Below are 15283 nucleotides of genomic sequence, written 5' to 3' on the forward strand. Positions count from 1 at the left end.
TCACAGATTTAATCCATCATTCTACTGAGTCATCATGCTCAATGGTGCTTTTGTGGAGAGGTACGAAATGTAGGCTCGATGCCTCTCCATTGTGCTTGCAGCAATGGTGGGGCTTGGGAAGCAATTTACCCACCACCTTGATGTAGGCGGTGGGTGGCCCACAGAGATCACAAGTAAACAAGGTAAAGACTAATACTGTGTAGACTGCATCTATAACTACATTGGATCCGTACCATGCTAAAATACTCAAGGAATCTTCATTTTTGTCCCAAAGGATAGGAGCTCAAAACAGCATTAAAAATAATCCAATTTCAACTCTGCAGCCAAATGTCTGATTTACCATGAATATATTTTAACTGTGTGCATTTTTATAGCTGCACTAAGTTGTAATTTGTTAATAGGCCTTTATGCAAACATTATTTCTGCATATCTGCTAGAAATGCGATACCAAGGTGGTTAAGTCGGAAATGTAGTTAAACCAATTTCAAAGCTGCACCCAAGAATCTGATTCACTTTGTTTTGCAGCTGAACTGCGATCACTAAATTGTTACAAGCTTTCACAAGCAAAGACCATAGTAGGCCTGTAATAATTTGCACAAAATGTAATATCAAGCATTTAAGAGAAAAAGCTCTCGACAGTTGTAATTCAACTGAAGTTGCCATGCAAGAATTTAAGTTAACAAACCAGATTCCAGACGTAGCCTTGAAAGGGGGGGGGGGGGGGGGAAATCAATCCACTCGGCAAGACCAGTTAAAAATGTGCTGGGAAAACTACATACATTTTTCTGGTTAATTATTCTGCACAAAAATGGTCAAGATTGACCATTTTTGCAGTAGCTTTAGGAAACAAGTGATAACTGGGTATTGTGAAATTATTCTCTGAATCTGTGCACTGGTTAACAGCTGCATCTGGGACAAAACAGAATTGAACTGGGCAATAGAATTCCTTCTTTCAAGTTATATTGGGGTTCATTTTAACCTAATCCATCTGGCAGGAAGCTGATTGGGACCAGAATGGCTGCCCAGAGTTCAATGAACACTGAACTCAAAACTGTACTGTATCAAGTCAAGGAAAAGTAAAATTGGATAAGGCATAAAACGGACGTCTGATTCAATCCAGTCAGTTTCCTGCCGAGCAGATTAGGTTAAACTTACCTATATTATGGCTTAAATATATGCTTTATTAAAATCAGAGTATTGTGAAAATTACCAGTGAGGATGATTCTGAGCGCTAACAAAACCGTAAACCCCCCACATTTTATAAATTAAATTTATTTCATTACATGTAGCGAACAGAGGAAATCTTCCTCTCTTCCCCCACCACTCCAACAATGTTACATCTTACCTTGATGCTGAAACCTTTTTTTGGTACTCTTTTTATTCTTCATTTTTGAGTTACACTGCTTTTTGAAAGGGAGATCTTAATTGTGAGGATAAAAGCCAGGAATTTAATATGTTGCGCCCTTATTTTCAAAACTGACAATTCTCCCCTTACTCCAAAGTTCAGCTTTTATGCTAATGTTTCAAAAGATCTCATTGCTATATTTAAAATACCAATAGATTTGCATCTCAAATGATTCAGTGCTTTGAAGTTCGATTAAGAGCATCACAGATTTGGTGTAAACTGTAACATTCAAACTATAAAGACAAGCTAAGGTAACCTATTCAGATATAACTTTTATTCTGGATCTAACTTGTGGCAAAGCCAACCAATTTTCCCCTATTCAGTTTCATCTTTTTAGAAGCAATGAATAAAGCAGAATCACATCCGGATAAGGCTGATCAGTCAAGGCTTCTCTACAGCAACCATGCAGTGAAAACAGCAATGTGAATGAACAGAATGCTGCGCAGCTGGGAACAGTCACTGCCCAATCGCTGCAACTATTCACAACCAAATGATCAAAGCTGAAGACTAGGTCTTCTGCAGCTTCAGGATGAAAATAATCTAATTTAAAGCCAAAGCTAACTGAACTCCCTTAATAAGATTAGTTTGATGGTGGATTTGCTTTTGCCATATTGGATGTGAACAAACAGAATGAAGACTGTGAGAACCCAAGCCGTTTCTGGTGAAGAACTTCTGACTGTACTGACGGAATTAAACCCAATCTGATTACCCCGGTGCAAAGCTATCTTAAGTCAGAACAGTTAGAAACCAGCTTTCTATTATGCCATTAGCAGAGAGATTTCTTAGTTCAGCAAAGAACCTGTGCACTGACATTTGACAGGTTTAGGAGCATAAACAAGATTTTGCTATATCTAAAACAATATAGCAAATATAAAAATGCCACATGCTACTCAAGTTATCCTAAAATCTGAGCCACAAAGTTGCATATACTGTATTAAAAAGTGGAATACATATTGCACCAGCTCTGCACTATTTTAATTCTCTTCCACTTTAGTTACAAATTCACAATTATAAAAGCAGTGCTGGGCAGTTTAGTCCATTTGCAGTGCAGAGCAACAATCTGCATTCCTTGGTATCTGCTCAGAACTTGGCTCCAGAACTGGAACTTCACATTATGACATAAATGGCTCATGCAAATTATTTGTAGGTTCTGTAAAACAAAGATTCAGTGCACATGTGGGTGGTAATGTAGCACTGTTCAGCATAAACTGAAATCAGAGAAGCGGCAAGTCTAAACTTTCTACCTAATCTTCCACAGGAATGTTGTAGAAATTAGCAGAACTTGCCAGTACATCACACCAATGGTCCTTCAATAAGGTTTTTACTCATTGCTAACTGAAAAGTTGTACAGTCCATGAAAATCTGACATGAATACTGGGACCATCATGTCCATTAGTCTTCCTGTTCTTAGAGCACATGGCTCAAATATGCAGATGATGTGGGAGTACTAGATATGAAATCCCTCTACTCCACTTATCAACACTGAACTGGAGGCTAAAGAAAGATACAATATCCTGCCCTCCCAAAATCTTTATTCTTTGCATCTCACAAATGGGGTTTAATAAATTATCTGCTCCTGCAAAAGTAAAAAGAACTACATGATTCTGGTTTGAATTTAAAGACACAAACATCTGTTTTGACCTGAAAGAGGTGACCTCACTGTGGTTCATATTGATTACCAATCCATGAAGCAAATAATTGGAATGGCTTTCATTAATTAGTAAATAATGCATGTCAGAATTAGTTCAGGTTCACTGTTCAAAGCATTCCTTTAAATTCTCCTGGCTTTGAGCATCAAATGTTTTGGTGAAAGGCCTTCCTCAGCATCTTGCACAAGTTTAACTTTTTTTGTTATAAATTGAAAATGGAACTTGTAAATACAGGGTTAGAAGCATTAATTGACTCATTTTTGAAACTGACATACAGCTAACATTGTGCACATGCACACACACACAGGGGTGTGTGTTAACTTTTCACATTAACAGGACTTAATGTGAACTAGTTACAATGCTAACACAATACAGGGCTTAGTGTTAATTTTTTTTGTTTTACAGCAGATGTATGCCCAAACACTTTTCGTAGTTGCATAAGTCGGCATCACTGCCTATTTAAAAAATTTTCCCAATTAAATTTTCAAGTTTAAACATAGTCTTGTGGTGCACTGCTATTTAAGGGCTAAGTCATGTGTCTCTAGGAGGCTTATAAGAGTCAGTATTTGAACTCAATTAACTGGGGAAACGAAACAATACTATCAACAAATTTTTCCATCAGAATTCTTTTCCCCTTCCACACACCTAATTACTCCATAGTGTTTGCCCGTCCTGTTCCAGAATGAAAAACAACTCCGGGAATGTTATCCCACCTTTCCTTGCACTCAAATTGGTTTACCTCCCAGCCAAAGGACATAAGCATTTAAAGAAATTCATTACAACACTAGTTTAGGTATATGTATATAAGCATTGCATTAACCAAAGTTGCAAAGCACATTAAAAGAATACTGAGATAAGTCTGGACAAATAAGGCCTTGAAGTTTGTTTTTAACCAAGTGCATCTCACTGTATTTAATTTTATTTTTAGGTTAAGAAGTGCGTTACATTTACCAAGCAGTAGCTGGCAACATTGTGGCAGCAGGATACTACTCCTGCTGCTCTATTAAAATGACATACAGAAATTGTCATAATAGTTTCAGTGGTCAACTCTTAAATGCCACAAAAATGGCTCAAATCAGGAGGATAACCACAGCAATGCAATTTTCTTTCTGCTTTATGTAAGGGTGCATAAGTATTAAAGATGCAAGGGCCATCTTCAAGTTATCGTTCAATTTAAAAATGGGTCTTTCACAAACTATTTGTCACAACAGTGGCGCAGTGGTTAGCACTGCAGCCTCACAGCTCCAGGGACCCGGGTTCGATTCTGGGTACTGCCTGTGTGGAGTTTGCAAGTTCTCCCTGTGTCTGCGTGGGTTTTCTCCGGGTGCTCCGGTTTCCTCCCACAAGCCAAAAGACTTGCAGGTTGATAGGTAAATTGGCCATTATAAATTGTCACTAGTATAGGTAGGTGGTAGGGAAATATAGGGACAGGTGGGGACGTTCGGTAGGAATATGGGATTAGTATAGGATTAGTATAAATGGGTGGTTGATGTTCGGCACAGACTCGGTGGGCCGAAGGGCCTATTTCAGTGCTGTATCTCTAATCTAATCTAATCTAAACAGAAAAATACATCCTATAGATGCACAGTTCACAACAGCAGCAAAACTGAAAAGTAGTAACTCTTTGACTAAGGGCAATAAGGAACTTTACAGCAACATACAAAATCAGTTTGACAAAGGCTGCTACCCAATACATCAACTCCTCTGTTCTCTTCACTGATGCTATCTGACCTAGTGAGTGTTTTAATAATTGTGTTTCAGATTTTCAATATCTGCAATTTTTATTTTTGCTATGTACTGTTTTACTGAATTGCACGGTGCATCGAGGACACGGTGTATAAAACAAACAGCAATCTAAAGATCTGAATATATTTCACTATGCCAGTTGGTGCTCCAAGTCAGCCACTATCTGTAAAGTTTTAAAACATATATTGGTAAAAACATTAAGGCAATAGAAGAAACGATATAGAACAAAGAGATGCATAAGGCTTAGTGAAAACTTGCCTGTTAAAAGTGGCACACTCTTGAACATCTATCTTTTGCTCACCAGTAGAAAGATGATTTGTAAAAGTAATGCTTACAGGAATGTGAGGTAGCGGCACTCGTCCATTTGCTTTGGCACTTTCATGCATCTCCCGCCGATGTTGCTTTCGGATTCTGTATGGTGGAATCCCATCTCTGCCCGAAAAAGGAGGCATTTTCATTAAATCATAGCAGAGTTCAGTATTACCAAACCTAATCATTTATATCACTCGTAAAGTACATCTCTGAGCAAAGTAGTATTTCACCCAAATGTACAGTCAAAATAGAAATGGATATACACTGTACCAAGACAAATATGGTGAAACTACAGGAGAAAGTTTATTCAGTCGGATGTTTAATCAATTCACATTATTGTACTTACTCAATATTCAATTGAAAGCAAGGTAGCAAGAAAAGGAAGAATCAGAAAACTTTAAAAATGTAAATGTGATCTCTAAAATCAAGTCACATTTTCCACAAGCAATCATTGGATATCTTTTATTCCAGTGCACAAAGATGTCAACTGCAACATAAACAATGACACACTTGTGCAAATAGTACAAGGATGTCACAACCATATCCATTTTATTACAAACTCTGCTGTGAATGCTCATCTGCATAATGGTCTGAGAACTGGTGCTCTAAGTGTTCCTTTACATTATCGGGCCTCAGTAACAAAACAGCTGCTCCAAAACACAAATTTATAACAGCTTAAAATGCACTACCCTTAAAAATGTTGATTTTTTAAAAATATTCATTCTTAAGATGTGAGCATTGCTGGCAAAGCCAGATTTATTGCCCATCTCTAATTGCTCTTGAAAAGGTGGTGGTGAACCGCCTTCTTGAACTGCTGCAGTCCACGTGGTATAGATACACCTACAGTGCTGCTAGGGAGTTCCAAGATTTTGACTCAATGACAGTGAGGCAACGGTGATATAGTTTCAAGCCAGGATGGTGAGTGACTTGAAGAAGCATTTGCAGGTGGTGATGTGCCCATGTGCCTGCTGCATTTGTCCTTCTAGGTGATAGAGGTTGAGGGTTTGGAAGATGCTGTCGAAGGAGGCTTGGCAAGTTGCTGCAGTGCATCTTGTAGATGGTACAGACTGCCGTCACTGCGTGTCGGTGGTAGAGGGACTGAATGTTTGTGGATGGGGTGCCAATCAAGCGGGCTGCTTTGCCCCGGATGGTGCCGAGTGTCACATCTCAGGCTGAAGAATCACACTTGAATTCACAGATTTAACTTTAACAATGACTGAACAAGCTTTAATTAAGGCTTCTGTTCACTACTCAGGCATTTAAAAAAAAAATTCATTCATGGGAAGTCAGCGTTGCTGGCTAGGCCAGCATTTATTGCCCATCCCGAGTTGCCCTTGAGAAGGTGGTGGTGAGCTGCCTTCTTGAACCGCTACAGTCCAGGTGAGGCAAGTATACCCACAGTGCTGTTAGTAAGGGAGTTCCAGGATTTTTACCCAGCGACAATGAAGGAACGGTGACAGAGTTCCAAGTCAGGATGGTGTGTGACTTGGAGGGGAACTTGCAGGTGGTGGTGTTCCCATGCATTTGCTGCCCTTGTCTTTCTTGTTGGTAGAGGTCACGGGTTTGGAAGGTGCTGTCTAAGGAGCCTTGGTGCGTTGCTGCAGTGCATCTTGTCGATGGTACACACCGCTGCCACTGTGCGTCGGTAGTGGAGGGAGTGAATGTTTGTGGATGGGGTACCAATCAAGTGGGCTGCTTTGTCCTGGATGGTGTCAAGCTTCTTGAGTGTTGTTGGAGCTGCACCCATCCAGGCAAGTGGAGAGTATTCCATCACACTCCTGACTTGTGCCTTGTAGATGGAGGACAGGCTTTGTGGAGTCAGGAGGTGAGTTACCTCGCCACAAGATTCCTAGCCTCTGACCTGCTCTTGTAGCCATGGTATTTATATGGCTACTCCAGTTCAGTTTCTGGTCAATGGCAACCCCTTGGATGTTAATAGTGGGGGATTCAATGATCGTAATGCCATTGAATGTCAAAGGGACATAGTTAGATTCTCTCTTGTTGGAGATGGTCATTGCCGGGCACTTGTGTGGCATGAATGTTACTTGCCACTTATCAGCCCAAGCCTGGATACTGTCCAGGTCTTGTTGCATTTCTACACTGACTTCTTCAGTATCTGAGGAGTTGTGAATAGTTCTGAACATTGTGCAATCATCAGCAAACATCCCCACTTCTGACCTTATGATTGAAGGTCATTGATGAAGCAGCTGAAGATGGTTGGGCCTAGGACACTACTCTGAGGACCTTCTGCAATGATGTCCTGGAGCTGAGATGATTGACCTGCAACAACCACAACCATCTTCCTTTGCGCTAGGTATGACTCCAACCAATGGAGAGTTTTCCCCGATTCCCATTGACTTCAGTTTTGCTAGGGCTCCTTGATGCAATACTCAGTCAAATACTGCCTTTTTGTCAAAGGCAGTCACTCTTCCACCTCTTGAACTCAGCTCTTTTGTCCATGTTTGAACCAAGGCTGTAATGAGGTCAGGAGCTGAGTGGCTCTGGTGGAACCCAAATTGAGCTTCAGTGAGCAGGTTATTGCTAAGCAAGTGTCACTTGATGGCACTGTTGATGACACCTTCCATCACTTTACAGATGAGAGTGTGTAGACTGATGGAGTGGTAAATGGCCGGGACGGACGTCCTGCTTTTTGCAGACAGGACGTACCTGAACAATTTTCCACATTGCCGGGTCGAGGCCAGTGTTGCAGCTGTACTGGAACAGCTTGGCTAGGGGCACGGCAAGTTCTGGAGCACAGGTCTTCAGTACTATTGCCAGAATATTGTCAGGGCCCATTGCCTTTGCAGTATCCAGTGCCTTCAGTCGTTTCTTGATATCACACGGAGTGAATCAAATTGGCTGAAGTCTGGCATCTGTGATGCTGGGGACTTCAGGTGGAGGCCGAGATGGATCATCAACTCGGCACTTCTGGCTGAAGATTGTTGCAAATGCTTCAGCCTTATCTTTTGCACTGATGTGCTAGACACCCCCATCATTGAGGATGGGGATATTTGTGGAGCCACCTCCTCCAGTTAGTTGTTTAATTGCCCACCACCATTCACGGCTGGACGTGGCAAGACTGCAGAGCTTGGATCTGGTCCGTTGGTTATGGGATCGCTTAGCTCTCTCTATCGCATGCTGCTTACGCAGTTTGGCATGCAAGTAGTCCTGTGTTGTAGCTTCACCAGGTTGACACCTCATTTTAAGATATGCCTGCTGCTGCTCCTGGCATGCCCTCCTGCACTCTTCATTGAACCAGGGTTGGTCTCCTGGCTTGATGGTAATGATAGAGTGGGGGATATGCCGGGCCATGAGGTTACAGATTGTGGTCGAGTACAATTCTGCTGCTGCTGATGGCCCACAGCACCTCATGGATGCCCAGTTTTACATTGCTAGATCTGTTTGAAATCTATCCCATTTTGCACAGTGGTAGTGCCACACAACACAATGGAGGGTATCTTCAATGTGAAGACAGGACTTTGTCTCCACAAGGAGTGCGGTGGTCACCCCCACCAATACTGTCATGGACAGATGCACCTGCGGCAGGCAGACTGGTGAGGACGAGGTTAAGTATGTTTTTCCCTCTTGTTGCTTCCCTCACCACCTGTCGCATACCCAGTCTAGCAGATATGTCCTTTAGGACTCGGCCAGCTCGGTCAGTAGTGGTGCAACCGAGCCACTCTTGGTGATGGACATTGAAGTCCTCCACCCAGAGTACATTCTGCACCCTTGCAACCCTCAGTGCTTCCTCCAAGTGATGTTCAACATGGAGGAGTATTGACTTATCAACTGAGGGAAGGCAGTAGGTGGTAATCAGCAGGAGGTTTCATTGCCCATGTTTGACCTGATGCCATGAGACTTCATGGGGTCCAGAGTCAATGTTGAGGACTCCCAGGGAAACTTCCTCCTGACTGTATGCCACTGTGCCGCCACCTCTGCTGGGTCTGTCCTGCTGGTGGGACAGGACATACCCAGGGATAGTGATGGCAGTGTCTGGGACATTGTAAGGTATGATTCCGTGAGTATGACTATGTCAGACTGTTGCTGACTAGTCTGTGGGACAGTTCTCCCAACTTTGGCACAGCCCCCAGATGTTAGTAAGGAGGACTTTGCAGGGTCAACAGGGCTGGGTTTGCTGTGGTCATTTCCAGTGCTTAGGTCAAAGCCGGGTGGTCCGTCCAGTTTCATTCTTTTTTATTGACTTCGTAGTGGTTATATACAACTCAGTGGCTTGCTAGGCCATTTCAGAGGGCGTCTAAGAGTCAACCATATTGTTATGGGTTTGGAGTCACATGTAGGCCAGACCAGCTAAGGACAGCAGATTTCCTTCCCTAAAGGGCATTAGTGAACCAGATGGGTTTTTACAACAATTGACAATGGTTTCATGGCTATCAGTAGACTAGCTTTTTTAAATTCCAGATTTAGTAATTGAAATCAAATTCTACCTTCTGCTGTGGTGGGATTCAAACCCATGTCCCCAGAGCAATCCCCTGGGTCATGCCTATCTGACCTTACAACAACCCCCAGGTCAGGTGTTTTCTCCAAAACACAGAGATACTTTCAGTTTCACTTCCAATTACCATATCGTCTCTAACATTCAAGCCCACACATACATTCATGACACTGAGCTTCTTGGGTGTTGCTGGAGCTACATTGATTTGTTGGCAAGTAAGGAGTATGCCATCACACTTCTCACTTGTGCCTTGTAGATGGAGGACAGGCTTTGGGGGAGTCAGGTGGAGTTGCTCGCTGCTGAACTCGCACCCTCTGACCTGTTCTTGTAGCTACAGTATTTATATGCTGGTCCAATATTTATACGGTTGATCATGTGAACAGAAACATCCTAGTCCATTATTGCATGGATGCCTGAGGCACCCACAGGTTAGATGGCTGGCACTACTCAGTGCCAACCTGAATCACATTCTTTGCATGACATTGTCTGAATACTGCGAAAGCAACAGAGGTGGTTGGAGTTAAATTTATAAAAAACTGCACCATTTACTGTTTTTCCATCATTGAACACTAATGAACTTACATGCATACTTGCTGGCATTACCCATCAAAGAGTGGCTACTTCGTCCATTAAAATTTAATAAGTTACTAAAACTGTAGTGCACTCATGTTTTCTCTGCCATTTTAGAAGGTAACCAATATCTATGCAAAAGAAGGAGGTTCACAGGTTAAATTTGGCCTTTACCCTAATGTGCACAGCCTGGTTACATAGACAAAATGTAAAGTTATAAAAGCAAGACAGATGTAAGCAGAGTAAATCTGTTTTGTTTTAAACACTGCAAGGGACTACAGAAATGATCAACTTTGACACGGCGCACAAAATGAGAAAGTCAGCAAGCAATGTAATATTTTGGCAATTTCATTCTGTAGAGAATCACAAATACACCAAAATCCCAGATATATCTTTTACAGAATTTATTCTATTGTTTGAAATGCTGTGTGTGTATACAGTACACTGAAACAGTAATTAGCTACAAACCTCAAGCACTGGAGCAAGCTCAAAGTGTAGGTTTTTGGTCACTGGCAACTTAGCTTATATTGCAAAAAAACCTATCAAAGCCAATTAAAAAGGAAGCTAGACTTAATCATCCTGATAATGCTTTAATATTCCTTCAGGAGTTGTTGAAAAGAGTACCTCAGTCTAATTATACAAGTATCTTCAATTTAGTTATGATAGGTCTGTGGCAGCAGAATGACAATCCACATTAGTCAGTATGTATAAGTGCAGGGAGTTCCGGTTCCCAGATAGGGTGCTGGGAAGTGGATTTTTTACACTTCACTAACACTGTCCTAAAGGGGAGAACATGCCTTTGTTCACCGCATCATGGCAAACGACTGATAACAGCCTCTAATCTATCCAGTTTCAAACACATGTTCTGTCCTGCTGTGCCGGCTTTGATGCTCCCTTGGCTGGATTCCCTAGTGCCACCTCTGAACTTGAAAGGTTTAACTATTTTAACATTATTTGCCAACTCATTCATTATCAGCAAGTTCAAACAAAGCCACATTCTGATTCATAAATTTTATCTTGCCCCTCCTCCTCTTATAAAGAACAGCACAAAGGATGCTAACATTTCAGCCAAAACACTCCATGGTCGCACTTATGACTAATGAAAGGAGTGTCATATATGCAGACATTTGAAAAAGATTGCATGTACAATTTTAATTTTTTTTATGCAGTAGCAAAGTTGTGGAGGTTTAAAATCATTATGATTTAAAAGATGATTACAAAAGACACTATTTAGCACCATTTGGTTTCTATTCCATTTTTAAATGGCTCCAGTCCCAAAAATGTTGACAAATTAAAAATGTATCAAAATGCTTACAGGATACATATGAATATTACATGCATATTTTGAAAAGTTGGGGAAATGTGTACTTTTACACAGTAACTGCAGCAACTTTCAATAATTAATCCTATCGATACCCTTTGAAGCAGGAAATCAAATATAAAATATTCTGAAAACAGAACACAGTTAAATCAAATGATTCCTTTACAGGATACAAACTTTACAGAATGGCTGAAATCAATACTGTCACTGTGCTGTATTACAGTCTTGCTTGTACTACACATTTTACCAGGAGGCAGCCATTCTAGATTTAGCTTGCCGTTTAAACCCCAAAATAGGAAACTGTACCAACATAAAAATAAATCCCTAGCGATCAGTTTCATACCGGAATGACTAAATTATTGATAAAATGTAATTGCAACAATGGAGTACACCTTAATTCACTTATTTCAACTGCTCAGCCTGAGGCACAGTACACTGAGATGGTGACGCAACATTACTGTATTGTCCCTCCACCATCTGCATTTACCTTGGCCATTGTTCTGGCACTGGTTAAAGAAAGCTCAAGTTCTTCTTCTTTGGCCTCCTTGTCTCGAGAGACAATGGGTAAGTGCCTGGAGGTGGTCAGTGGTTTGTGAAGCAGCGCCTGTAGTGGCTCTAAAGGCCAATTCTAGAGTGAAAGACTCTTTCACAGGTGCTGCAGATAAAATTGGTTGTCGGGGCTGTTAAACAGTTGGCTCTCCCCTTGCGCTTCTGTCTTTTTTCCTGCCAACTGCTAAGTCTCCTCGAATCGCCACACATTAGCCCTGCCTATATGGCTGCTCGCCAGCTCTGGCGATCACTGGCAACTGACTCCTACGACTTGTGATCAATGTCACAGGACTTCATGTCACGTTTACAGACATCTTTAAAGCGGAGACATGGACGGCCAGTGGGTCTGATACCTGTGACAAGCTCGCTGTACAATGTGACCTTGGGGATCCTGCCATCTTCCATGCGGCTCACATGGCCAAGACATCTCAAGGGCCGCTGACTCAGTAGGGTGTATATGCTGGGGATGTTGGCCGCCTCGAGCACTTCTGTGTTGGAGATACGGTCCTGCCACCTGACGCCAAGGATTCTCCAGAGGCAGCGAAGATGGAATGAATTGAGACATCGCTCTTGGCTGACATACGTTGTCCAGGTTTCGCTGCCATCGAGCAAGATACTGAGGGCACAGGCTTGATACACTTGGACTTTTGTGTTCCGTGTCAGTGCGCCATTTTCCCCACACTCTCTTGGCCAGTCTGGACATAGCAGTGGAAGCCTTTCCGATGCGCTTGTTGATTTCTGCATCGAGAGACAGGTTACTGGTGATAGTTGAGCCTAGGTAGGTGAACTCTTGAACCACTTCCAGAGCGTGGTCGCCGATATTGATGGATGGAGCATTTCTGACATCCTGTCCTATGATGTTCGTTTTCTTGAGACTGATGGTTAGGCCAAATTCGTTGCAGGCGGCCGTAATCCTGTCGACGAGTCTCTGCAGACACTCTTCAGTGTGGGATGTTAATGCAGCATAGTGAGCAAAGAGGAGTTCCCTGATGAGGACTTTCTGTACTTTGGTCTTCACTTTTACACGGGCAAGGTTGAACAACCTGCCACCTGATCTTGTGTGGAGGAAAATTCCTTCTTCTGAAGACTTGAACGCATGTGAGAGCAGCAGGGAGAAGATGATCCCAAACAGTGTAGGTGCGAGAACACAGCCCTGTTTCACACCACTCAGGATAGGAAAGGGGTCTGATGAGGTGCTGCGATGCTGAATTGTGCCTTTCATATTGTCATAGAATGAGGTGATACTTAGTAGCTTTGGTGGACATCCGATCTTTCCTAGTAGTCTGAAGAGACCACGTCTGCTGACGGTGAGATCTATGAAAGCAACGGAGAGGGGCATCTGTTGTTCGCGGCATTTTTCCTGTAGCTGGCGAAGGGAGAACAGCATGTCAATGGTGGATCTCTGCTCGAAAGCCACGCTGTGCCTCAGGGTAGACATGCTCAGCCAGCTTCTGGAGCCTGTTTAAAACGACTCGAGCGAAGACTTTCCCCACTATGCTGAGCAGGGAGATTCCACGGTAGTTGTTGCAGTCACCGCGGTCACCCTTGTTCTGAAAAAGGGTGATGATATTGGCATTGCGCATGTCCTGTGGTACTGCTCCCTCGTCCCAGCACAGGCAAAGCAGTTCGTAGAGTGCTGAAAGTATAGCAGGCTTGGCACTCTTGATTATTTCAGGGGTAATGCAGTCCTTCCCAGGGGCTTTTCCACTGGCTAGAGAATCAATGGCATCACTGAGTCCATGACTGGCAGAGACTGGGCCGCGTTGACAGCTGGACAACTGGAGTACAGTTCTAGGTAGTGCTCAACCCAGCGGTCCATTTGCTTGCGTTGGTCAGTGATTTTGTCCCCTCATTTAGATTTGAGGGGGGCGATCTTCTTGATGGTTGGCCCAAAAGCTCTCAAAGCCATCATACATTCCTCTGTTGTTTCTGGCGTCAGAGGCCAGCTGAATATGATTGCATAGGTGTTGCCAGTAGTCATTTGCACAGAGCCTGGCTGTTCTTTGTGCAGCGCATCTGGCTGCTTTAAGTGCTATGGATGTTAACTATCTGGGGACTTACTTGTAGTTCAGCAGTGCAATGCGCTAAGCGGCTATGACAGGTTCCAGCTCTTCAGTGTGAGATTGAGACCAGTCTGCATTCTGCTTCACATGTTTGCCATAGGTGGTCATTGCTGAGTCATAGATGGCGACTCTGATGTGGGCCCACTTGGTCTTTGCATCCCCTGTAGGGCTTTTACAAGTGAATTTAGAAACTTATGTAACAGCTGTGGATAAGAAATTCTGCTAGTGTTGCTGCGTGGCCCTTCTGCTTGGAGTGCTGCAGCTTCTTTGGTTTGAGTCTAACCTTGCTGCACACCAGGGAGTGGTCGGTGTCGCAGTCCGTACTGTGGAAGCTGCGTGTGATTTGAACGCTGTTTAAAGAGGCTCACCTTGTGACGATGAGGTCCAGCTGGTACTAACGACGGGATCTTGGGTGCCTCCAAGAAACCTGGTGACAGGGTTTAGCATGAAAGAACGAGTTGGTGATGCAGAGGTTATGATAGGTACACAACTCAAGCAGTCTCTGTCCATTCTCATTCATCCTTCCAATGCCATAGCGCCCAAGGCAGGAGGGCCGTGAGTCATGGTCAGCCCCAACCCTGGCACTGAAGTCCCCCAGCAGGAACAGATGTCCGGTATTGGGAATGCTACTAATGATATTATGGAGTTCCTCGTAGAACTGGTCTTTAGCTTCAAGTTGGGAGCAGAGTGTTGGAGCATAGATGCTGAGTAGGTGTACTGGACCAGAGGTGGTGAGCAGTCGGATGGACAGTATGCGTTTCGAGCCATTTGAAGGTGGCTCTATCATGCTGAGCAAAGAGTTTCTGATGGCGAAGCCCACTCCATGCTGTCTTGGTTCTTCAGGATCCCTACCCTGCCAAAAGAAGGTGTAGTCTTGTTCTCAGAGATCTGCTCGCAGGGAGGCGTGTCTCCTGAAGTGCTGCAATGTCCACATTGAGTCTACTGAGCTCGTTGTTAATGACGGCGGTCTTCCGAGAATCGTTGATTTGTGTAAGGTCATCCGACAGGTCAGGACACATAGGTCTGACGTTCCAGCTTGCAAAACGATGGGCTGGTACGTTCTTTCCTTTTCTTGTTGTGCTGTTTGGTGCGGTGTTGCAGTCCACTTTTCGGGCAATGACCCCGAGCTCCAAGCACCCAATGAAGCAGGTGGACTGTGGCGGGACAGAACCTTACTGACCAGGGTCTGCCCAGTTTGAGGCAGGCGGTAGCTGT

The 15283-nt window shown here is 43.3% G+C and overlaps 1 protein-coding gene across 5 annotated transcripts in view; it reads right to left on the reverse strand.

The window, feature by feature from the left end:
* Positions 1-15283, reverse strand: part of axin1 (axin 1) — a 132685-nt gene that overhangs the window by 34524 nt on the left and 82878 nt on the right. For all 5 annotated transcript variants that reach the window (XM_068056465.1, XM_068056466.1, XM_068056461.1 and 2 more), the window contains exon 4: positions 5136-5232. In XM_068056465.1, the coding sequence (XP_067912566.1) occupies positions 5136-5232 (97 nt within the window). The remainder of the gene's footprint in view (positions 1-5135; positions 5233-15283) is intronic.

Source organism: Heterodontus francisci, chromosome 24, assembly GCF_036365525.1.
Source record: "Heterodontus francisci isolate sHetFra1 chromosome 24, sHetFra1.hap1, whole genome shotgun sequence".
In the NCBI taxonomy this organism is placed as follows: Eukaryota; Metazoa; Chordata; class Chondrichthyes; order Heterodontiformes; family Heterodontidae; genus Heterodontus; species Heterodontus francisci.